General features: G+C 36.7%; 1 protein-coding gene across 1 annotated transcript in view; it reads right to left on the bottom strand.

The window, feature by feature from the left end:
• RNGTT (RNA guanylyltransferase and 5'-phosphatase) overlaps positions 1 to 26,975 on the bottom strand; it is a 220,623-nt gene that overhangs the window by 174,888 nt on the left and 18,760 nt on the right. Inside the window, 5 exon segments of the mRNA XM_032651577.1 lie at positions 12,012 to 12,113; positions 13,694 to 13,803; positions 23,101 to 23,165; positions 23,168 to 23,340; positions 24,526 to 24,601. Of these exon segments, the coding sequence (XP_032507468.1) occupies positions 12,012 to 12,113; positions 13,694 to 13,803; positions 23,101 to 23,165; positions 23,168 to 23,340; positions 24,526 to 24,601 (526 nt within the window).

Raw genomic sequence — 26,975 nt, 5'->3', positions numbered from 1 at the left:
AGGGCTTCCCTGGTGGTGCAGTGGTTGAGAGTCCGCCTGAAATGCAGGGGACACGGGTTCGTGCCCTGGTCCGGGAAGATCCCACATGCCACAGAGCGGCTGGGTCCATGAGCCATGGCCGCTGAGCCTGCGCGTCCGGAGCCTGTGCTCCGCAACGGGAGAGGCCACAACAGTGAGAGGCCCACGTACCACAAAAAAAAAAAAATATATATATATATGGTGCATTCATACAATGGAATACAATGAACCAGTATGGCTCCTTTTCCTCCTAAGACACTATCAAAATAACAAAGTTAGATTTTTTTTTTTTAAGTATAAAGCCATCTGGTGGTTTTCAAAATATGTCCACAAGTCCCCAAACTCTTTGATACTCTTCCTTTTAAAAGGTGGAGCTAAATTTCCCTCCCCTTGAGTGTGGGCTGGATTTGTATCTCACTCCCAACAAATAGAATATGGCAGAAATGACTGTAAATAACTTTTGAGATTAGCTTAGATTATAAAAAGACTACTACTTCCATCCTGGATATCTTGAAATATCTTGGATCACTTGCTCTAGGGGAAGCTGGCTGCCATGTAGTAAGGACATTCAGGCAGCTGTGGAGAACCACATGGAACCCCAGAGTTAGTATGAAGACTGCTTTAAGCTGAAGATGTTTGAGATTCAAGAGATGCAGAAAGAAGTGTTCCCAGAGCTTCCCTTATTTGACTAAAAGCAGAAACTTCTGGGAATGAGGCCACCATAAATCACCTCTTTGGAGCAGCTTCACTCCCAGGAAGGAGACTGAGAGTGAAACTATCTTAAAACCCCTCTCTGGGGGAATTTTACAGCCAGGAAGAAGATGGAAAAGATCAATCACACCAGCATAACAAAGATTATCAGATTATCATAAACTTTCTTCTCTCCTGTTGTTATCCTAAACATAGGTTCTCCTAAAGTAACCCATTTGTTCTTCCCACAGAAGCCTTCTGTCTCCATTCCCTTTCCCCTATTAAGTTAGGTGTGTGTGTATGTATGTGTGTGTATATATATATATATATATATATATATATATACCCCTACCTTTAGTCATTTAGCACATCACTTCTTTTGTGCACTCCCACAGGCATTATGAATAAACTTTTTTCCTCTTCTTTCCTCAGTTTAATCTGCAAACTCCCAAACACTAAACACAGTGGGTGCAAGTTTTTCCTCCCCACCCAGGCCTGCAAGGCAAGGAATGGAGGCCTCAGGCCAACAGTCAGCAAAGAACTGAGGCCTGCCATCAACCACAAGAGTAAGCCTGGAAGTGGAGCCTCGAGGTGACGGCAGCCCTGGCCCACAGCGTGACAGCGACCTCATGAGAGACACTGAGCCAGAACGACCCAACTAAACTGTTCCCCAGAACCATGAGATCATAAATGTTTGTTGTTTTATGCTGCTAAATTTGAGGGGGTAATCTTGAGGTAATGTGTTGGGTAGGAATAGATAACTAATATAACACACAACAATGAAGATAATGAAGGAAAGGAGGGAAGACCATCACTGGATGAACTATGGCAATAAATTTCTGCTGGACAAGAAATCGATGGAGAAGTGCTGAGAAGCATTGCACAAAAGTAGCAACATCTACAAGTGGAGCTGCCTATTTTGCAAAATCCCAAAGAAAATCCAGACCCAGAAACATCAACTAACGAGAGTGACAATAGGGACTGAAAAAGAGAAATTGGTTATTTTTAACTAATGTAAAACAATTAAATCCCCACAACTCACAGACAAGACATACAGGTTAACCAACTCCTAAGCAATTAATCAATAAAATTGGAGGGCCCTTCTCTAAAGAAACTGAACCAAACCCTGAGGTAAAGTAACTACATGGGTAATGGTGCCCGGAAGTAAAAGACCTCTCCAGGCAGTAGGACTGAAGATCCTCCAGCACAACCGCTTATCATAAAGCAAAGGTCTCAAGCTGACAAAGCCGGACCACATTCACAGAATTTCTTCCAAGCAGTTGTTCTGCCTCATTTTTAAATGCAAACAGCCAACCAAGGATCACTGCACATTTAAGGAAAACCAGAAACATGAAGAAGAAAGATGATTCAAGATTAAAAGAAAGTAACTCTATACCCGCCAGTTAGTATTCTCATAAGAGATTCAAAACTCTATGATGTCCATAAATTAAGAACAGGTTGGCATAAAAAGGTGTAAGCAGAGGGTAAAAATGCATGGGTACTCTTGAAATTTAAAAGCGTAATTACTGAAATTAGTAATTTATTAGAAATATAGAAAGAAAATGAGAAGATCTCCCAGAAAACTGAAAAGGAGACCAGGAGATGAAAAGTATGACAGAAAAGATAAGAGAAGAAAAAGAATCTAAGAATCTAGGTGGTGTAACAGCCAACAGTAGGTCTAGAAGGAGAAAAGAGAAAAAAGAATAAAAGAGAGAGAGAGAGGAAATAAAATATCAGAGATAAGATAAAATTACCCTGAATGGAAGAACCCAGGTTTTCAGATTCAAAGAGATCACCAAGTACCAATGAATGGGAAGGTTGGGGGGCAACCGCGACCCACATAATTAGACATCACTGGGAAATTTTAGGACAAGAATAAAGAGAAAATTCTAAGTTTCCAGGGGCGAACCACTTCCAAGGCACTAGAATCAGAATAATATCACACCTTTTATCAGTGGCAGAGGTTAACAGAAGAAATTGAAGTAAGGTTTTTAATATTCTTAGGGAAAATCATTTCTAATCTAAAATTTTATACACAAGCAAACTACTAAGTTCAGGACAAGAGCAACAGCATGTTCATACACCTAAGCATGCTTATGGGTTACTTCCTGTACATACTTTCTTAGGAAGTGAGTTAAGGAGGTATCCCTGCAAAGTGACAGAAAAGAAAGGAAGGAAGGAAGGAAGCAGAGGGGAAGAAAGAAAAACATGGAATCCAGAAAGCTACATCCAACCAGGATAAAAGTTGGGACCAGAGCTTTATACACAGGCTAGAAATCATAGAAGGCTCTAAAAGAGAAGTCTTTGGGATAACAAAAAGTAATTGAAAGAAGAAACAGAATGACTAAAACCTTGAAAAAACTTGATTATAGGGTAAAGGCAATTATTCGAGTAAAAAAGAACCTATTTAAACTCAACAAAAGAAACATTCTACTTGATGTGGCAGAGAAGGCATGACTTTGAACTCTGGGCAAGTTGGCTGTCTTTGGTGGTCAGCTCCATCCCTGCAGTTGTGTGCTCAGTGGATCTTGGTTTGAGAAGTAAGCAAATAACACTTCCCAGACTCCCTTGCCAGCTCTCTGGAAGGAGATTAGAAAAAAAGAGGAAGGGAAAAACCTATTGATCTGCTTCTGGCAGCATCTGTGGCAGCACTGAAGGCAGCAGCCACCAGATGACGGCACAGCTCCTTAGGGAAGAGCCCCCTGGGAGGGGCTGCTGTGCAGCAGTGTTGAGTGGTCCCAGAGCAGCGGCCAGACAGCCAGTATATTACCTCCTCCAGCACCTGGGCAGCAAGTGCTAACCAGGCTCCAACCAGAGGCACTAGCAGCCTGCTGAACTCCAGGTGACCCTTTGGCTTCTCCATCCTCTCAATGCCTTTGTAACCAATTCTATGTATTAAATTCCTGTGTGTTTGAAATATCAGAGTGATTTCTTTTCATGCCATGAAAAAGGAAATCTATTCCTTTCCACTAATCTAAATGATAGTTCCAGTGAGAAAAAAAATGTTTAAGTATTTTTCACCATTTAAAACAACCATACACTTACAGAAAACAAAAACCCTATGTTTAACAAACAGCATGTAAATGTAAACAGAGTTGACAATATTAAAGTTAGAGCTGACATAACAGAAGTAGATGGAAGACAGAGAACTCTAAAGTCCGCATCTTAACAAGAGTTAAGAAACACTACATTAGGGTTATTAGGATAAAGGGAAGATTAAATATACAGGCATGATCGATGAAGAGAACTAACAATAGTAGTTTACCTACGATGAGAAACTAGAAGAAAAGACAGGTGGGAACAGAGGTACTGGTAAGCCACATCCTCATGACCACATTAGGAACTCACCTAAAGTTAATTAATAAACAGCAACATAAACATATTATTTAGAGATTTGAGGATAACCACAAAATAAGTATAAAAAAAAAGGAAATAAAAACAAAAATAAACAAACGGGACCTAATGAAACTCAAAAGCTTTCGCAAAGCAACAGAAACTACAAACAAGATGAAAAGACAACACTCAGAATTGGAGGAAATATTTACAAACGAATCAACAGACGATTAATCTCCAAAATATATAAACAGCTCATGCAACTCAATATTAAAGAAAACAAACAACCCAACCAAAGAATGGAAGAAGACCTAAATAGACATTTCTCCAAAGAAGACATACAGGTGGCCAAGAAGCACATGAAAAGCTGCTCAACATCACTAATTATTAGAGAAATGCAAATCAAAACTACAATGAGGTATCACCTCATACCAGTTAGAATGGGCATCATCAGAAAATCTACAAACAACAAATGCTGGACAGGGTGTGGAGAAAGGGGAACCCTCTTGCACTGTTGGTAGGAATGTAAATTGATACAGCCACTATGGAGAACAGTATGGAGGTTCCTTAAAAAACTAAAAATAGAACTGCCATATGACCCAGCAATCCCACTACTGGACATATACCCAGAGAAAACCATAATGCAAAAATACACATGCACCCCAATGTTCACTGCAGCACTATTTACAATAGCCAGGTCATGGAAGCAACCTAAATGCCCATCGACAGACGAATGGATAAAGAAGATGTGGTACATATATTACTCAGTCATAAAAAGGAACGAAATTGGGTCATTTGTCGAGATGTGGATGTATCTAGAGACTGTCATACAGAGTGGAGTGAAGTCAGAAAGAGGAAAACAAATATTGTATATTAACGCATATATGTGGAATCTACAAAAATGGTACAGATGAACCAGTGTGCAGGGCAGAAATAGAGACACAGATGTAGAGAACAAACGTATGGACACTAAGGGGGGAAAGTGGTGGGGAGGGTGGTGGTGGTGAGATGAATTGGGAGACTGGGATTGACATATATACACTAATATGTATAAAATGGATAATAATAAGAACCTGCTGTATAAAAAAATAAATTAAATTAAATTCAAAAATTAAAAGATAAAAAAAGGTTAAAAGAAGTTGCGTTAGACCTCAGAGATATTGCGGGTTCATTTCCAGACCACCACAATAAAGCAAATATCGCAATAATGTGGGAAAAAAAAAGTGGTTGCCTTTAGGGAGTAATACTGATAGACAGAAGGAGGGGATATGGAAGGGATCTCCAGTATTACTTGATTTATTTAACCATAAACAAGGATTACCTTAATAAACAATTTTATTTTAGTCATCGAATAGGAAAATGTTTAATAAAATAGAAAAATATTTAGGAGCATTAATTAAAAACAGCAGATTACTGGGCTTCCTTGGTGGCGCAGCGGTTGAGAGTCCACCTGCCGATGCAGGGGACACGGGTTCGTGCCCCGGTCCGGGAAGATCCCACATGCCGCGGAGCGGCTGGGCTGGTGAGCCATGGCCGCTGAGCCTGCGCGTCCGGAGCCTATGCTCCACGACGGGAGAGGCCACAACAGTGAGAGGCCCGCGTACCGCAAAAAAAAAAAAAAAAAAATAGCAGATTACTAAACTATAAATCATAGATACTAAACAGTTTAAGTAGAAAACATATTTCCCTAATAGAAGCTCCATTATGGCAGGGACCACTGTAATGCCCAGCATCTAGAATGGTACATGGCATACATAATATACACCAAAAAATACTGTGGAATGAATTCATTTTCACTTAACAAAATGATATATATAGACAGAGACACAGGTCTGAAAATATACACACCAACATTAGCAGCAACATCTCTAACTGGTGAGATTATGGCTGCTTTTCATTTTTTTCTTTTCCTTATCTTCACTTTCTAAGTTTTCCACAATGAATACAAAGTAATTTTATAATGAGGAAAAGTATTTTTAAAGTCACTATCATTTTTTCATTAAACTTTTTCATTTTGTGACCAGAATCACAAAAGAAACCAAAAAAAAGACATTTTACATATATATATATTCCAAGTTAGAAAAACTCACAACTATTAATAATGGAAAATGTTTAGTACGGTATAGACATATTCATTGATCTTGACCTAATTAAGAGGATCTGAAAATCTTTCAAGGTAACAGAATACTGCAAAATTACTATTCATTGCACAAATCAGGTAATTAGTTCCAATACTGGTTAACAAATCTCATGAATCTATCTGTTCTGAGGCTAAGAAGCCTCTGTTGGTTATTTTAATTAGTTACTTTTAGATTAAGTAGCTCTGTTTATAATGAGAATACAGAGTATCATTACACTTCAAAGTATAAAATCAAATGATATATTCATTTGCACTAACTACCATGAATGTTACAGGTTATGCTTTTTAGAACTTCATAGCCATGCACAAGTATGTAAAATACAGTATCCTTTTACCTGGTCTTCCATGGGAGAGAGTAAAAAGCCACATTGATTACTCAGATTTACCTTGATCTGGAATAAAATGTTAAAGCCACTTAAAATGGTATGGGCAGCATTTACATATCAAAGGGGCTGAAAGGTGTGAAAATCATTTTGATTTTTATAAAACAATCAGTCTTCATGAGAAGAGAAGACCAGAAGAAATATTCCAAAGGCTTTGTTTTATTTTACATTTGCCCCGTGACCTGGCTGATTACTTTTGATTTTCTTTTGTATAGGGCACACATTCTTAAAAGATCAATTACAATTCTTTCAAACAATTTTTCACTGATTCACAGAGAGGAACAGATTTGTTTTCTCTTTTTTACCCAACCTAGTACTTAGTATTTCTACAATCACACATAATGGACTAGAGCATGTGAGCAAATAACCAGTTCTTAAAAGGATAGTGGAATTATGAAAAAATAAGTATGAAAATCCCCTTAACATCTCATCCAAGAGATAGCTCTAGAGCTGAGATGGAAGTCGGGGCAAATGTGCGCCAGTGAGGTCAGTAGCACTATGCAATACTAAATAACAAATGGGTCTGTATCTCTTCTTTATTCCATTATCAAAGGTAAACATCCATCTAGGACACCCATTATTATACTCCTAAAATCAAAATGAGCACTCATATTTCATATGGAATATGAAGTAATGCTGCTTAGCAGTTCTTTGTTACCTCTCCTTATTTATTCTGCTTTGTACTATACATACTTCTACTACATCTCTTACTGCATCTTAAAGCTGCTTCAAGGGCAGGAATTGTATTTTGTTTACCTACAGTGTCTTGTATCATCTTTGAGACCTTCTAACTCCTATAGTAGCTTCATAGCTATCTACTAAAGCAATAAATATTATTTCTGCAAAGATACTGATTTTCCCATTAAGTGAAAGGTGCAATGCAATTCCAATTACCATCACAAAGCAATTTGAAGGAAACCTGATAAAGTTTTCTACAGTTTATAACAGAACAGCATATATCGTATCCATTTATATGGAGGATCAGGCAGTGAGGGAAGGCGGCAGCAGGCAGGAATATGGAGGCACAGAGTCCAGAGAACCAAACCTCCAACTCTTAACATTGATCATCCCAAGGTGTGGGATAAAAGTTCTCACAGGGAGAACTTTTCCTCTCCCTATATAAGGAAGACATCACCAGAATAAGCGTATTTTAAGATAAAAAATCACCTATAAGAATAAAACAGTAAAAATAACCAAAGAAATAGTGAAAAAGAATAATGAAGACAATATCTGGCAACACAGGAAAAAATACATGTATAAAGCAAGACCGTGGTAAAGATCCTAGGCTCTGGAGCCAGACCACCCACATTCAAATCCCAGTCCTGTAACTAACATAACTGTGCAGGCTTGGAAAACTCGAAACATGCCTTTACATGCCTCACTTTCCTAATTCATAAAAGGAGGATAATAATAGTACCTACACCTCACAGAGTTGTGCACAGTACATGAGATATTCTGTATAAAATACTCAGACTGATGTTTAGTATACCTAAGTGCTCAATACGTGTTACCTGTTAAAATATAATTTGTGCCATAGCCAAAATACAAAAGAAACTTGTGTAATCGACTGATGCTTCCCAAAACGCTAATTAAATCAATAACAAATTTCATTTCCCAACTGTCAACCTGGCCACATTATTATTTATACTAAATGAAACTACCCCAAACTGCCAAGAATGCAGTGAAATGGGCTCTTTCAGGCAATAGTGTTTGGGGGTGTAACGTACAACTTTTGGCAAGAGGTATCAAGGAGTTTAGAAGTTTCCATACTCTTTATCCAAGTAATATTATTTTCATCATAAGCTATATCAAGATGGGTATAAGGAGTTATTTATAAAAGAAAAAACTGGAAACAGTCCAATGCCTCAATAAAAGAGAGCAAACAATTTTATCTTGGCAGCAATTAAGTAATATCTTTTTCTTAACATCTTTATTGGAGTATAATTGCTTGACAACGGTGTGTGTTTCTGCTTTATAACAAAGTGAATCAGCTCTATGTATACATATATCCCCATATCCCCTCCCTCTTGCATCTCCCTCCCACCCTCCCTACCCCACCCCTTTAGGTGGTCACAAAGCACCGAGCTGATCTCCCTGTGCTATGCGGCTGCTTCCCACTAGCTATCTATTTTACACTTGGTAGTGTATATAAGTCCATGCTGCTCTCTCACTTCGTCCCAGCTTATCTTTTAAAGTATGTTCTAAAAACGGAAAATGCTCATCTTAAGATTAAAAAATAAAAATAATCATATTAAACAAGTTAGTTCTAATTACCTGCTAAGTCCAGCAAAACCTCTGGCATATGGTAGATGTTCAATAAATATTTGCTGACTGTATGAATAAATATTATTCTTCTCATATATTTGGGTCCTGTAGCCTAGCTCTCTTTTAAAATATATGTATTTAGAAATATTAACAAAAAATGGATTTTTTTTTAATGTTTCGAAGTTCCAGATGCTTGCTACCCCTAGAATATGGGCAACCCCAAATTCTAATCAGGGATTGCACCAATGTTTGCTCCAGAGGTTTTACCTATATCCGTTTAGCTCTAAGAGTTCTCTAGCCAGATTTGGTAATGAATTCAGTTGATTTTTATCCTTAAGTACCATTTCAGAGACAGTACCTCTATTAAAAAGTAGTAACTCTCACATTGATAAGTAGCTTAATTAAAGAAACTAATATTTAAAGGAACTTTCTATCCTTTAGTAAATCCTCAAGATGTGACTAGCTGACATCTATCTCAAAAGTTTGATTTAAAAATATTAGATTGTTTTTGTCCTATACCTACTTTTCTTCTTGTACACTAACTAACTCACACCGTAAGAGAATTCTGAATGTATTCTGAGAAACCAAATGTTGGTTACCACGTAAAAATGATTTTCCAAGGAGTCTTAAACTATGACACCAATAACTAACGTTTATTGAATGCCATAATAATAAACATTTTACATGAATCTCCTTTAATCAATTAATGGACAAATTCTCAGTTGTATCCTTAACTCAGTGGCTGGCTAGACACTTCTCTGGTTTAGTCACTGATTTTTAAACTGTGTTCAACTGGCACTAAAGGCCATGGCTCCCGAACCTGGCTGGAAATCAGAATCAGCTAGGGCTGCTTTCAAAAACACAAATTCTCAAAGCCTACTAAGGTCTACTGAATTTGGATCTCTAAATTTTTTTTTTAATGCAAGCTTAATATGATGGTAATACAATCATGATGATAACATAACCCAAACATTCAATGGCGTTTGGGAATTGCTGCCCTAAAAAAGTTCCATGGTGACCTTAGAGACCACCCAGAATGCAACCCCACATGCTGCCCCAAAATGTTCACCAACCAAAGCAGCCCCACTTTTGTCTGTTTTATATAATGGGGGGTCCAAGTAAGATTTGGGCTTGGAGAAGGAATAAAATGAGTTCTGTTACTTTCTCTTTTTAACCAGTTTACTGCCAGGTATCATCCACTATAGCTTTAGATCAGTAAACAGTGCTTCTGATTGACTTTTAATCACTCCTTGTTTGTCTCCCTTCTCCATGATAAAAAAAAAAAGGAACACAGGGGGCTTCCCTGGTGGCGCAGTGGTTGAGAGTCCGCCTGCCGATGCAGGGGACACGGGTTCGTGCCCCGGTCCGGGAAGATCCCACGTGCCGCGGAGCGGCTGGGCCCGTGAGCCGTGGCCACTGGGCCTGCGCGTCCAGAGCCTGTGCTCCACAACGGGAGAGGCCACAACAGTGAGAGGCCCGCGTACCGGAAAAAAAAAAAAAAATTTTTAAATGTGAAAAGCAGATCTTAAAGAGATATACCTTCTTTCCCATTTTCATTGCAACATTATTCACAATAGCCATGATATGAAAATAACCTAAGTATCCACCAAGAAATGAATAAATAGATAAATAAAGAAGATGTGGTATGTATATATATGTATATATAGATATATATACACAATGGAGTATTATTCAGCCATGAGAAAGAAGGAAATCCTGTCATTTGTGACAACATAGATAGAATTTGAGGGCATTATGCCAGGTGGAATAAGTCAGACAGAAAGACAGATACTGTATGATATCACTTATATGTGGAATCTAAAAAGCTCATAGAAACCGAGACTAGAATGGTGGTTACCAGGAGCTTAAGGGGTGGGGAAAATGGGGAGGTACTGGTCAAAGGGTACAAACTGCCAGTTGTAAGACAAATAAGTTCTGAGGATCTAATGAACAACATGGTAATTATAGTTAAAAAAAACTGTATTACATACTTGAAAATTGCTACAACAACAGATCTTAAAATGTTCTCACCACAAAAAAGAAATGGTAATTATGAGAAGTGAAGGAGATGTCAGCTAACACTACAGCAATAACCACTTTGCAATATATAAGTGCATCAAATCAACAAGTTGTACACCTTAAACTTACATAATGTCATGTCAAATTATAACTCAATAAATCTGGAAAAAAAACTAAAGTGTACATACATGTGTCTGTGTGTGCGTATATATATACATGCACTCCTCATTATTCTAATTATATGTGTGTGTTTGTATATATAATACATACACTAATTGTTCTAAAACATTTTCTTCACTATGAAAAAGTTAATAGGACTTCTATATTAATATCTATATATGTACATATATGTGCATATATGTGTTTATATATGTATACATTGCATGTATATATACATATATGCATATACTATATATACATACATGCATATATATACATGCACTCCTAATTATTCTAAAACATTTTCTTCATTACGAAAAAGTTAATAAGAGTTCTATATTAATCTGTTATTTCAATTATTATAACATTTGCTGAATGAATAAATAATATAGCAAAGCTATAAAAAATGGATTACAAAAGAGAAAGAAAAAGTTTAATGTTATTGAGGAAGCAACTTTATGCTTTAATACTAATAAATATTTTTTAATGTACGAATATGAAACTTGAAGCTAAGCTTTGTTATAAGAATACAACAACCTTAAGAGTGTATAAAATTATAAAAAGTATTAGCAAGGATTAAGAGAAAAAGAAAACTATCGAAGGAACAAAATACAGAGTGAATCAAGGAGACTTGGTAATTTTTAGATTATAAACTGATAATGCATCTGTTAATTTTAGAAGTGTCCAACACCATTAAAGACAAGGTGGCAGGCAGCAAACATACCAAAAAGCACAATATTATTAAGAAAAAATACTTCCAGATTTAAATTTGGTATAGATTCATGTCAAACTAACATAACTCTGAAACCAAAAATTAAGCAGAATGAGAGTTATAATTGTAGTACACAGCTAAGAATACTAGCAAAACAAAAACTATATGGTATATGAAACATGCTTATTTTGCTGCTCAAGTCACTCCCAGGAGTACAAACCTTCTCTAACAACAAAGCAATATTCTTCAAGCATTCGGGTTATTAGTCAATTTTTTAAGAAATCTAACTTACCGCGTACCATCTGCTTTCCAGCTTACTTTATATGGCTTCTGCTCCAAAAGTTTAATATTTTGCTTGTCCATGGAAATAGGCTGTGCTCCAGGGAATCCAGACCTTAAAGAAGAACACTGTATTACTATTATGGCTGGTGTCCATACAAAGCAATACATGTCTTAAACCAAGCTCACCTGAGTCACACATTTAGCACAATGTTTTCCCTATCATGAGATTAATGTCAATTGGAATAATATCAGCTTTCACAAAAATGCTACCAAAAGGTTATCATTTTCTTGACATTTTAGAACTCAAGTTAACAGGATCATAATTGCCACTGCAAACTATGACTATCGGGCTAATTTTTAAATATTAATACACATGATCTAAACAGTAAAGCACAAACTGTTTACAAGTCTTTGTATATCTACAAGTCTTTTACTTCAGGAAGAAGTTTAAATCTTGCCTTGACTATCTTACATTGCTCTAGACCCCATATTCCTCCATCATGACACTGTCAGCTTGGCATAACTTTGCAGGGTTAGCAAGTTTCTCCTCAAAAGATGCCCAGAAGTGACAAAACAGGAGAAATTCAGGTCGAGATTAAAGTACACTGGCAAGGGTTTAACAGAATACTAAAACTGATAGCACTTCATCATTTACATTTTTTAGTTAAAATTATTTCTAGTTTATTGATCTGTATGTATACCAGTCCAAAAGTTCTTTATATTAGGAATTTTTAACAATAATCCTGTTTCATCATGTTCCAGCTGTATTACAATTTTCTGCCACAGATAGCAATGATCAACAGAAATGACCATAGACCAAGACCTGAGAGCAACGATCAGTGAGCTCTCTCTTGAATCCTCTCCCATGAAATGTCTGATAAATATCTTCAAGTCATGGTAAGGGGCAGAACATATTTAAAGCTGATTCTCCCAGGTTTCTGATGACAGAAAAACTGGAAAATGAGGCACATTCAAGTTTCACCTCTTCTCTCTTAATAAAATGATAAGGGCAACTAAAACATTAATCAGCAACAGTGGGACTTCCCTTGTGGCGCGGTGGTTAAGAATCCGCCTGCCAACGCAGTGGACACGGGTTCAAGCCCTGATCCCACATGCCGCGGAGCAACTAAGCCCGTGCACCACAGCTACTAAGCCTGCGCCCACAGCTACTAAGCCTGCGCTCTAGAGCCCACAAGCCAAAACTACTGAGCCTGCATGCCACAACTTCTGAAGCCCGTGCTCCGCAACAAGAGAAGCCACCGCAATGAGAAGCCCGCACACCACAACGAAGAGCCCCCACTCGCTGCAAGTAGAGAGAGCCTGCGCACAGCAACAAAGATCCAATGTAGCCAAAAAATAACAATAATATATTTTTTTAATAATAATTAAAAAACTCAGCAACAGTAGAATCAATCTCACAAAACAAATACCAGAAAGTGACAACAGTAATTTTCTATTCCATTAGGAAGACATGTGAGTCATCTAATTTTGACTCAAAAGTCTGGTTATTACACTGTTTATCTTGAGAAAAATCTGATAAACTCTTGCTTAACATGTTTTTAAGAACTCTATGTAAACACGGAAACTTCAAGGAGCAAAGAAGCTATGACACTGTTTGCATTAATGTTAAGTATTGCAGAATAAGAATAAATTTTATTTAACACTTTAATTAATATTGAAAATGTTTATTACCCTTCCCAGCCACAGAATTGATGACACTTCTGTTGTACCTCTCCTAACTTTGGTTGAGTTGTTACTTGAGTTACACCTTTAACAGTTACGCCTTCCAAAAAAATAGCACCCTGAAAATAAAAGGAAAAGAAAAATACATTAGTGTTCAAATCCATTTACAAAGACCAGACTGAAAGATACATTTATTTTCAGAAATCTGAGCAAATATATGCAACAAATGGTCTGCTACAGGAGCTTCTACAAACTCCCCTGGGATTGTACACTAGTTTTCCTTAATCCAGCATATGATGTTCAATGTACATATACAGGCCAGTGTCTATATCATGTTGTCAAAGCATCCATGGGTACTACTCAGTAATCATAACAGCAATAATATCTTACCTACCATTTACTCAGAGCCAGGCAAAGTATCTGGCATTTTACAAACAGTTTCTCTAATCCTTATAACAATTCTGAAAAGTACGTGCATTATATTTATTTCACAAATGACTAAATGAGGCATAAAGATTTTATGTAATTTATTCAAGTGGTAAAAACAGAATTTGAACTCAGGTCTATACTATACCATTCACCAATGATTCTCCATTCACCAATGAGTCTCATTTGGGGAAGGGGGTGAGAAGTTGTGTCACTGATGGAGTTTGGATTTTGAGATAAAAACCTACAATATGTACCTCTGTAAACTAGAATAAGAGTATAACAGTAGACAAAGCAGCTAAGCTACAGTCATTGGATGTATCAACATAAAAACTAAATATTACTCATCACTGAATTTTTAATCTAAATTCTTTAACTCGGAACTACATCCAATGTCTTATTGTATTTCACCCATTTCACAGCAAGTATATTTTTAGAATATCACAGAGAAGTGAAGCAGATGGAGAATTTATATATCAAATAATAAAGAACACCCCTGGAAATTTTAAAGACTAAAAAAATAGTCTTGATTCAATTACTTTGAGACCCATAAGAGGGTTGGCATCAGTCTCAAGAAATATCTATAAAACAACTCTAGCTGTTAACGTAATTCGGGAATAAAAAATAGGGTCTGCAAGCTACAATGATCAACATTCTGGCAAGATTTGGCAAACTGAACTAGTTGGGAAGGAAAATAAAAAAGAACACAATACTTAGTCCACATACATCCCTGTCAAATTTAGAAGAGTCCTAAAGTCAATCCAGCAGACTATTTTTTGCCCCTAATTCTGAATCATATTTTACAGTTATCTAAAATGTCATCTACCTTGTTTTCCTTAAAGAGAGGTTCCATGAGCCAAAGTATCAAAGAATACCATTCCTCTCCTATTACACCATAACCTCTCTTTATCAGCCAATGAAATTCCTGTTTTAGAACCATTTCTACCATTAAATATAATAACTAAAGAAAATTTTCAAAGGAAAGCTTAACCAGGTGGATAAGTTTTTTTTAACATATTTAGTAATTGAGATACTCATAACTTCAATATCCTGATGAAATTACATCTTGTATATACTAATTAAAAAAAGAAAGCATTATCTTTATTCTGAAGGTACTAATAGCACAGAATTTTTTTTAAGTTTTACCAATAACCTTCCCTGTAAACTCAACCTTTTTCATGAACACACTGTACCCCATGTCTTAACTAGAAGCTAGCTCTGCACCAAGAAGACCACTCACTTTTCTCTTAAGTGAAAGCTACTCATTCTCCTACTGCCCAAGTCCCATGGTAGTAGTGTAAACAATTCTCTTATATCCTCACTGCTTTCCCAGCCTCTTTCAAAAGTTCCTCTTCCATTCAGACTCATTCAGCTACATCACTCAGCTAGATGTCAGGTAGAGCAAATATCCACTGTGGTTGGTTGCACAACGGCTCTCTTTGTGGATGGGATGCCTTCCCCACCCACAAGCCATGTTACATGACATGAAAGATAACATGCCACTCCAGCCAAAGTTGATGGGAGCATGAGTGAACCCCTAACTCTATCTGAACCTATCAGGTTCTCTCTTCAGGTAACCTGGAATTTGGATTCAGAAAGTCTCCGCATGTGGCGAAAATTATAACACATAAGCTTAGATATAGGACATTAAGTATCCCTCGTAAACAAAGAATCAGAAATCTCCCAGGTAAACAAGGAATCAGCTATATTCCTGTGCTTGAGCTGCACCCATTTACTCATAGTAAATTCCTCTTCTTACTTAAGCTAGTTTGAGTTAGTTTCTGTTACTTGCAACCAGATAATCTAAATTAACAAAATGCTCTATCCTTCATATATTGACCTCTGGTCACTTCCGCACATTCATCAAAACCATCAGTATTTCTCACCATGCTAACTTCTGTCATTATATTGGTAACATTAACATCCATTGAGACAATCTGACCCATCATACAACCTAAGCTTCACAGTTCTGTAATTTCTTTTTTTTTTTTTTTTTTGCGGTACGCGGGTCTCCCTCTGTTGTGGCCTCTCCCGTTGCGGAACACAGGCTCTGGACGCACAGGCTCAGCGGCCATGGCTCATGGGCCCAGCCACTCCGCGGCATGTGGGATCCTCCCAGACCGGGGCACGAACCCGCGTCCCCTGCAATGGCAGGCGGACTCTCAACCACTGCGCCACCAGGGAAGCCCTGTAATTTCTTTTTTAATGATCCTCTCATCTGTGCTTAACTTGAACAGCCTGCTCCATGGCCATATCATCCTCATTCCAGACTGCTCCACCTTTTGATTCATCAACTCAACTTACATTGACTGGGTACCCACAACATTCTAAACCAATATGCTCTTCTGACCTCTTTCATTAAACAGCTTAACTCTTTTACTCTCACTAAGCTCACTTTTCAATTTCACCAAGACTAACAATCCTTCACTCCTCCCTTTCCAGTCTAACAGCTCCCCCATCCTGACCTTACTTCCTATTCAACCTAGATCCTATCACTGATTACTTCAATTACCCTTCACCTGATATCCTCTGTACTCTTTACCCTCTGATCCTTCCATCACACCCATACTAAATATAGCCGACCTTGTATCAACCCACCATTAATCTCCACTTCCACACACAGGCAGCTGAAATTTACTGAGGAAAAATCACAATCTCAGGGCTAAGGATGAGATTTCCCTCCTCTTGCTGAAGACCTATTTCTCTATCTGCTCTTGAACTTCATTCCCTTTAATCTCCTCAGAAATTGCTCTATCATTAATTCCTCTAACATTTCATTTATTTTTCAACTTCATTGATTCCACTAGCTCCTTATCTTCAAGTAATAGATATGCTTGAGTTTATTCCATACTAAAAAGCCTTTTCTGAATATGTCTGCATCAAGCAATCACCCTTAGTTACCTTTTTGCTCATAACCAAACTACTTGAATAGTCTGTACCAGTGTGCAGGCAAGAGTTAGCATAATAGGACTGCTTGCAAGGTTGGCCCCTGGATGGCATCTGGGAACATGACTCCAGTGTTCTCAGTCAGCTGATAAGGCTGGTTCATCACGCCTAAACTATTTGTACAGGCAATAGTTACGCTGAACAAATGTTTTCCTTCTGGGATTCTGGAATATTGATACACGCTAGGCACAAGCTGCCTACATGACCAACCATGAATAAAAACCTTAGGCACTGAGACTCTAACGAGCTTTCCTAGACAGAAACATCACACATGCGCTGATGCATTTCCATTGCTGTGGGAAGAGTGAGCTCTGTACGACCCCTCGTGGAAGAGCATAAGGAAGCCTGCACGTGGACTCTTCGAAACTCCACTTGTCTTTGTCACTTATGATCCAGCAGGAATCTTAGTATACCACTGCGTTAAATCTTAGCTGTGAGTACAACTATATGCTGAATCCTAGGGAATCTCCAAAAGAGAGGTGGTACTGAGGACCCCTAACACAACTGTGTCCTTTTTCTCACCTCCCATCAGCTGCTTAAAATCACTAGTCTTGACCTGGCCCTGCTGTACCACAGAAAATTATCCTCAGATGGACACTTCATATCCTTACCGTATTCATCCCTCTATGACTTTTCATACTATTAAATCATCCATATAGATCACTACAAAACTCTAAACTATTTTCATATTTCTTTGTCTTTTTGTGCTACATCCAGGAAGAATTTCTTAGCTAGATCTTCCAGCTTGATAATTTCCTCCACAGCTAACTTCAGTCTGCTATCCAACCCACCTACTGACATTTTCTTTATTATTATCATTTCTAAGGTCTCTAACTGGTTCTTCTTCATAATAGCTTGCCATTATCTTATGGATTGATATCCTCTCTTGTCTTCTAAAGAAATGTTCTGTTTGCTTTTTATAAACTATTCTCTTCAGTGCTAGCCAAAAAGAATAGAGGTAGTTTCTGTATGTACTAGGAAAAGAGGAAAACTTCACTTCTTACCCTATATACTTCTAGATGTTCACATTTTTATTTTACAAAGAAAATTGATCTGTTGTCACTTGTGTACACTTTAAAGAGACAGGTAAGTAATTGCGGAGAAATTCTTTAAGATAACAAAAATGCCAGTGGTAGGGTAAAAGTTGAAGGATTATTTTGTTTTCAAATTTTCTTTAATGTCAGTATATTATTTTTATAAATAAAAACATATTTAATAATTTTAGTATTTACTAGTTATGATTTGAAAAGAGGAGAAAACCTACCAAAATGGCATAAGGCTTCAGAATTTTCTTTTTCATAACTCTACCTTTGGAAGTATAAGCTCAAATATTCTTGAAAATTACCATTGCATTGTCAGTCAGAAATCAAATCTAACTACTTTCTCCAAAAACAAAGAAGGTAAGCATTCTGCTTTTGGCAATGGCAGACTAGTTTATTTAGACAAATTTTGCAGCCATGAGAAATGCTAGACAAAATGTTAAAAGCACCTGTTTTAAGATATCAGAGAATTAGAAAAGGCAGTAAGGACCTGAAGGGCCAAGAACTCAGAAGGAAGGGAAGCCCTGAGAGATGAGACAGACATCGGGCATAGGCTTTTCTCCTCTAGGATTTTCCTCTAAAGGTACTGTTTCCAAAATGGTAGCTGAGAGGCTATAAAACTGAATAGAACTTTCAGCATTTATCACAAGAATGGGAAAACAAAAATTGGAGTCAGATCACCAAGGAGAGGGGTCCTGCTTAATGCTCCAGGATTTCAGTTAGAATTCCCAAGGGGCCACACTACAAAACTGGGGTGAATCAAAAACAGACCAGCCCCCAAAACTAAAGCCTAGCTTCTAAAGAGTTCAATTCTTGATTGAGTTAAGATGTTCTATTCCTAATCCTGTGTAGGAACAAAGGTAAATCTTCTCTGAAGGAAGAAAACCGCATGCAGAACCTTAAATTATTTCCACAATTTTTCATACATAATGTCTAGTAAGCAGAAATACCCAGGTATTTAAAACAAAAACAAAACAAAACAAAACCTACAGTTGACTAGAAATCAAATGAATACAAGAAGAAAAACTAAAAAAAGGATCCAGAGGGTATCCACATACTAGAGTTATCTGACATAGGCTTTAAAATAGGCTTAAATAGGGAGTCCCTGGCAGTCCGGTGGTTAGGACTCAGCGTTTTCAACTGCATGGCCCAGGTTCAATCTCTGGTCAGAGAACTAAGATCCCACAAGCCGCATGGCCAAAAGATTTAAAAATAAAACAAAATAGGGCTTCCCTGGTGGCGCAGTGGTTGAGAGTCCACCTGCCGATGCAGGGGACATGGGTTCGTGCCCCGGTCCGGGAAGATCCCACATGCCGCGGAGCAGCTGGGCCCATGAGCCATGGCCGCTGAGCCTACGCGTCCAGAGCCTGTGCTCCGCAACGGGAGAGGCCACAACAGTGAGAGGCCTGCATACCGCAAAAAAAAAAAATAAATAAAAATAAAATAAAATAGCCTTAATAAATTCAAAAACCTAAATGACAAGATGCAGAATTCCAGCAGAGAACTGAAAGTTACTTTAATACTCAAACTGAAATTCCAGAAGTGAAAGTAAAATAACTGAAATTAAGTACTCAGTGGATGAATTTAACAGCAGCTTAGACAAAGCTACAGAGAGAATTAATACACTGAAGATAGGTCAGAAAAAAAATAACCAGACTGAAAAAAATGAAACAAAAAAGTGGAGAATATAGAAAAGAACATATGAGACATTTTAAAAATAATAATATTTAAAAGGTCTATTGAGTAGAAGGAGAAAGGAGAAAGAATGAATCTAAAACAGTATTTGAAGAGATAATGGTCAAGAATTGTCTAAAACTGATTTAAAAATCCAATCATAAATTCAAGAATCACTGTAAGTAGGAAGCAGGAAAAATACAAAGAAAACCACAGGTAGAAACATCATAGTAAAACTGTTGAAAATCAAAACCAAAAAGAAATTCTCTTCAAAGAAGTAACTTCTCAACAGAAATGAATTATGGAATAATATCTTCAACATATCAACCCAGAATTCTAGAATCTGGATTTTGAAGAACAACTGTTCTTAAAATCATGGGGTATAAAAAGACATTTTCACACAAATGCTGAAACAATGTGTCACAGCAGATCCACATTAAAGAAAATACTGAAGAGAGTGCTTCAGTTAGAAGGAAAACTATGCAAATGGAACCACAAAAATACACAAAGAAATGAAGAGCACCAGAAAGGATAAATATGTGGGCATAGCTAATGAATATTAATCATATAATGATGATGATGATGATGATGTCTTATGGGATTTAAAGTATAGAGAGAATTAAAATACACAATACCAAAAGGGCAGTAAGAGATGAATGGACTCAAAAGTTCTTGGATTCTTGCATTATCTAAAAAGTGGCAAAAGTACTAACATTTACCAGACTTCAACAGTCAAAGATGCATACTGAAATATTGGGTAACCACTAAAAAAACAGTAAAGGAATGTAATAACAAGCATGGGTTGGGGTGACAGAAGGTAAAAATAATTAAGCATAAAGAAGGCAAGAGGACTTCCCTGGTGGTGCAGTAGTTAAGAATCTGCCTGCCAATGCAGGGGACACGGGTTCAATCCCTGGTCCAGGAAGATCCACCGAGCAACTAAGCCTGTGAGCCGCAACTACTGAAGTTCGTGCGCCTAGAGCCCGTGTTCCGCAACAAGAGAAGCCACCACAATAAGAGGCCTGCACACAGCAATGAAGACCCAATAACGAAGACCCAACGCAGCCAAAAATTAATTAATTAATTTTTTTTAAGGCAAGAAAGGAAGATAAAAAGGACCATACCACAAGTGGGATAAACAAAATCAAACAAAAAAAAACAAATAGTGAAATAGTAAGTTTAAATTATATCAGTAAAATAAATGTACATAGACTAAATATTCCAATAAGGCAAAAACTGATGACTAGGTAAACAAAACCCAGCAACATGATGCTTATGAGTCATACCTTAAATAAAGGATTAATAAAGGCTGAAAGTAAAAAGATAGATACAAGGTCTTCCATACAAACACTATCCAAAAGAACACTTGTACTACCATATAAATATCAGATCTTTTACAATGCTAAAAGTTAAGACATTGTAAAGATAAAATAATCTTTTATACATATTTGTATAAACCAAATATCACCTCAAAATATATAAAGCAGGGCTTCCCTGGTGGCGCAGTGCTTGAGAGTCGTTGCCTACCGATGCAAGGGACAGGGGTTCGTGCCCCAGTCCGGGAAGATTGCACATGCCGCGGAGCAGCTGGGCCCGTGAGCCATGGCCGCTGAGCCTGCGCGTCCGGAGCCTGTGCTCCGCAACGGGAGAGGCCACAACAGTGAGAGGCCCGCGTACCGCAAAAAAAAAAAAAAAAAAAAAGTATATATATATATATATATATATATATATATATATATATATATATATAGTATATATATATATATATATAGTATATATATATATATATATATATATATATAGAGAGAGAGAGAGAGAGAGAGAGAGAGAGAGAGAGAGAGAGAGCGCAAAATCTGACAGAACTACAAGGAGAAATAGGTAAATCCACAATCACAGTGGGGAATTTTTAAACACCCCTCTTAGTAACTGACAAAACAAACCAGGAGAAACTAGGTTTGGGATTTTATTTTATATGTCATTTATTCCCCTAAAGAAACATGCTCTTCTTAGCTAGCTTCCTCTTAATGCTGCTGGAGCTCATTTGCAATTATAGGGATTTAATGGTGCTTAAGTTTATAAAATAAATGTCATTTTTAAGATACCTTCTGATGGCAAAGAAAAATAAATGCCGCAAACTTGACCCTATTTTGTGAAAACAGTAACTGTTTGTTTTAAACTCTTTTACACATTCAAATACTAGATCATAATTCAAAAATACATTAAGCATATGCTCATGATTAATGTTATTCTTAAAAAATATAGTTGAATTCCCTCACAGAAGTGATAAGAGGGTAATCATCTATATGTCATATTATGCTATTAGACTTTCTTTAGAATGTGATTCTTATTTTTCTAGGTATGTGATTCAGTAATTTCAGATATCTAAGTCCAGAAAATGAGTTAGAGTAAAAAACTAGTCCAGAAAATAAGTCAGAGTAAAAAAAACTAAGTTATTTTTGAAATTATTTCTATGTTTCAAAACAATTTACACTTTCAGTATCCGCTGAGTCTTGAAGTTTGAAATGTGTAAATACATATTAAAACAATGTTTTTTCAAACAAGAGACTTTTTTTTAAGCCCTAAATAACTGTATTTTATTATTTACATAAAACAAGGAATTTTCTTCCTTGCCTGTCAATCAATGCATACTAATAAATGAGTTGTGGGATTTACTGCTCAACCATGATATCTCACACACCTTAATTATTATCTTTATGAACAATTAATTACCACCACACTTTCCCTAACTTTACCCTTTGGTCTACACCATCTACTTGTGTATGTACAAGTACAACCAGCAATCTTCTTCTCAACATCTCTCCTGTCCTCCCGAGAAAAGAAGGTAATGCCTAATGTTTTTTCTTAGGCCTTTTATTTCTAGAAGATTAACAGGAGTTGGCTATAGAAGAAATAAGAATCTTCTGAGTTCAACTTTACAGAAAAATATGAAAACACCACCCACGGAAAGGAGCAGAATTTATATGCAGTTATTTTAACTATGGGACAATTTTGTAAAGCATCAGTAAAAATTTTCACTCCATATTTAGTTAGAATCTCACAATAGTTTGCAAAGAAACAATAAATTCTCAATCTAACATCTAAGAGTTCTTTGGTTTACCTAAGAAACAAAAACAGGATGAATTTATATAACTGAAACTTTTCTTGTAGAAAAGGCAAAGATCCATGGTTATCAAGAGTCTTTGGAAATAACCAGAATGAAATAATATAACAAATCTAGCTAAACAAACATAGTTAACATTCCGTTTGCATAAGTCTCAATGAAGCTGCAGAAGAAAAGGTAAAGACTATAATAGTATTTTTAAACATTACCAGTTTTAAAACGTTCTTTTCTCCTTTGCCAAAGGAGGCACTCGGACCAGGTTCTGATTCCTTTTTCCATCCTCGTCCTCATCTTCGTCTTCATCATCCTCAAAACACCAATCTGGCAATAGAGGTGGGGGTGGTGCTTCCTCTATATCACCATAGCGACGAAAAATTTCTTTCAAATAATCACCCTTATAAATTCCTGGTGGTCTGGCTTGAGCAAAAGTAGCAACTGCTGCTTCAATACTATGAAAAATAAACACCATGCAATTCCTCACTACTCTCCATTTATGCAGATTTATCAAAATGCACTTGTTACATTTAAGGCTATTATACAAAGCATAATAGAGGTTTTCTAAAATGGACAAATCACAGTCCCCACGCTCAAGGCATTCAATCTATTAAGAGACAAATTCATTCTGAAACATTTTTAACATAAGTACATGGGAATTTCCAAAACTCTAGAGGTAAACCGCAATGAGTGTATAGACAAGACTGGGTACAGTCTGTAAGGAATTTAAGTAAACCCTTGAAGTTTGAGGTCTGACTCTCAGCGAAAACATCAAAGAAATGTGAATAGCAATATGAAAAGAGAGTAAAAGCATGCTGGTTCTTCAGGAACTTCAACACACCCAGCATTAAGAGTACAGGTCATCAGAGAGAGGCTAAGCATAGGCTGAGTCTGACATAGGAGTCTGTATCGTGTAGCATTACTGTGTAGAGCATCTGAAAGGCCAGAAAGGCAGGGCTAGAAGTGCATGCAGTAGAGAACCCCCAAGGATGAATGAACAGGAAAATATACAATCACATGTGTACTTCAGCTGATTATATTCCGAGAAGGATCTACTGTGTGAAAGGCTTTGTAAACAAAAGTAAAGACCTTCAAAGTAAATGAGGAAATTCAGTTAGTAATATCCCATTCTCTAATCTCTCAGAATCTAAAAAGACACTTTACAAATAATAGCTGCTCAGAAAGACATGCTTATTGGTCTAAACAGAATAGCTCTGTCCCCCAAAATACCTTTTCTGTAGAGCATTTAGTTTTTCCTAGTACTCAATAGGTATTTTAAAAGGTACTATTAAAAATGAAAAGAAAAACAATAGTAACCTCTAAGGTGAAAACGGACACAAAAATATTGGGAGAACTTGTCTCTGATAATTCTGTAAGATGTGGAAAAAAAATCTGGAAAAGAAAATGCATAGTATACGGGATCCATAAGCACTCAAAAGTGCTACTTAGTAGAAAACACCAGGTAATGAATGGTGTTCCAAAGATTAACCAAATCTAAAATGAGAACCACTTGAATCAATCATATTACTCATGACTTCACCAAAAACCTGGCAATATAAAATGCTATAACTGAAAAAGCAATAAAAAATTTTTATCAATTACTAAATATGTCTTCTTCCATTATAACAAGAAACAAATACCTCCAATCCATTTTCTCCACCAAGAAGGCACATATGAGGAAACCAGTGCGATTGAAACCATGGGTACAATGAACACCTAAAAAATAAAACAATTTTGATTTAATAAATCACTTCAGAGGCTATGTTTTACTTTAAAACCCCAACCTGCAATCAAAACATTTCAATCATTTTATAAAATACATTTCTAAAGCTTGGCCTTCTTTTATAACTATTAAACCTATCAGCTTAAATTGCTTAGAAAATAATTTATAGCACTAGCTATAAGTTTAAATATAACATATACTGATTTATTAGTTACAACTGTTTCTAAGGTCTAAAGTTTTATCTTAAAACTAAAAGATTCCAAGCATTTTAAATAAGGAGGTATTTCATCAAACACACAACTCTAAAGAACATAGGCACACACGCACACACACATGCACGTGAGACACTTCACTAGATACGGAAAATAACTGATGGATACACAGTACAATAAAAACAAAGTTCTCTAGAAACCAACTGACTGTATCTTTACATTAGCTTGTAATCTTCCAAAATGAACTTTTAGAAGAAAAACCTGCTGAGAAAAAGACATTTATTTTTGTTAAGCTTTTTTTCAGGACATATTCAAGATCAGTGTGGTCCTGCCTCTATATTCTGAAAAGCTGCAAATGAGTTTCATAAATCCTAAAACTGACTGCATTTTCAAGTCATTTTAACTACTTTGAAAAGTAATAAAAACAGCTTGATGTACATTATTAAATGATCACACTGTAGAGAACCCACTTCAATGGCAGCTCAACGTAAAGTAGAGACGGAGCATCAATGAAGCAAGAAAACTAGTAAGGAAGCCATCCCAGTAATTTATGGAAGAAACATTTAGGGTAGAATGTGCAATCTGAGGGGTGAATAACTGTCAACACTGAGAGTTTGGTTTCTGACTTGGGTGACTATTTGGGCAATGGCCCCCTTTACCAGGTAAGGAAGTACAGGAGTTTACATCAGTCTTTCGGGCAAGGCAATGAGTACAGCTGGACATGCTGAGTTTAAGGTTCTTATGAGACTTACAAATATTTGGAAATAAGGGTAAAGAGCTTCACAGAGAGATCTAGCTGGAGTTGTGGATTCAAGAATAATCAGCATATAGTCACTACAGAAGCAGTCTGTGGTGTGGGCAAAATCACTGAGAATGGGTAAGTATCAACAGAACAAGAGAAGATAATTAAGGATGGAATCTGAGGAAAACTAACCTTTCAAGAATAAGTTGGCGGATGGAAGGGCATAAAAAATGACTAAGAATGAACAATCATGGGGTCAAGAAAACAAAGAGTGCATGAACACTGGGTCATGTTCACCAGGAAAAGAGGAAGTTCCAAGACAGGAGTGTTCAACTGTTTAAATGTCACAAAATGATTAGAACTGAAAGTCACTATTTGTTTAAGACTGCAGAGGGAGGACTCCAGATCGCAGTGATGTGAATGAAAATAAATGGATTCAAGTATCAATCTTTTGGAAAGTTGACTGGGAAGGAGAAGGGGAATATAAAACAGAAAGGTGTGGGGGTTTTTTGGAGGGAGGGGTAATATTTTAATATAAGAGGCTTGGGTATATTTACAGGCTGAAAAGGACCTGGTTAAATCAGAGACTGAAATAGAGAACAATGATATAACTGAAATGAAGTTTCTGAAAAGAGATAAAAAATAAAGAGATCAGGGACTTCCCTGGTGGCACAGTGGTTAAGACTCCATGCTCCCAATGCAGGGGGCCTGGGTTCGATCCCTGGCCGGGGAACTAGATCCCACATGCATGCCGCAACTAAGACCCGGTGCAACCAAATAAATAAATAAAAATAAAATAAAGAGATCAGCCTTGAAAAGAAAAAGTTACCCCTTAGAAATAATTGCTATAATCATGAAACTCTGTAAGTTCATCATCTCCAGTGCTTTGTTAAGAAAACGTGCCTCAAAAGTTACACAAAGATGTCAGCTGTAAATAGACATTTTTATTCAACATAAATCTTAACCCAACGTGTAAATTTCCTTTCTACTTTATATTTGAGACCAATTTAAGCAACAAATACTCTAAAAATGTTTCTCATCTACACCACTACTATTTTTGCATCTAATTTTTACTCTAGCAAGATTAAATATTTTTATGAATAGGAAATGTAAGAATAATTGCCAATTAAGTGATTAAGTTGTGCGATGATATGCAATTTAAGAAAGTACCAGTGCTCATTATTCAACATAGTTTTGGAAGTTTTAGCCACAGCAATAAGGGAAGTAAAAGAAATAAAAGGAATTCAAATTGGAAAAGAAGAAGTAAAGCTGTCACTGTTTGCAGATGACATGATAATGTAATACACAGAGAATCCTAAAGATGCTACCAAAAAACTACTAGAGCTAATCAATGAATTTGGTAAAGTAGAAGGATACAAAATTAATGCACAGAAATTACTTGCATTCCTATAC

This window comes from Phocoena sinus, chromosome 12 (genome assembly GCF_008692025.1).
Source record: "Phocoena sinus isolate mPhoSin1 chromosome 12, mPhoSin1.pri, whole genome shotgun sequence".
Classification (NCBI taxonomy): domain Eukaryota; kingdom Metazoa; phylum Chordata; class Mammalia; order Artiodactyla; family Phocoenidae; genus Phocoena; species Phocoena sinus.
The sequence above is the reverse complement of the archived record's forward strand: the minus strand, read 5'-3'. Positions and strand labels throughout refer to the sequence as shown.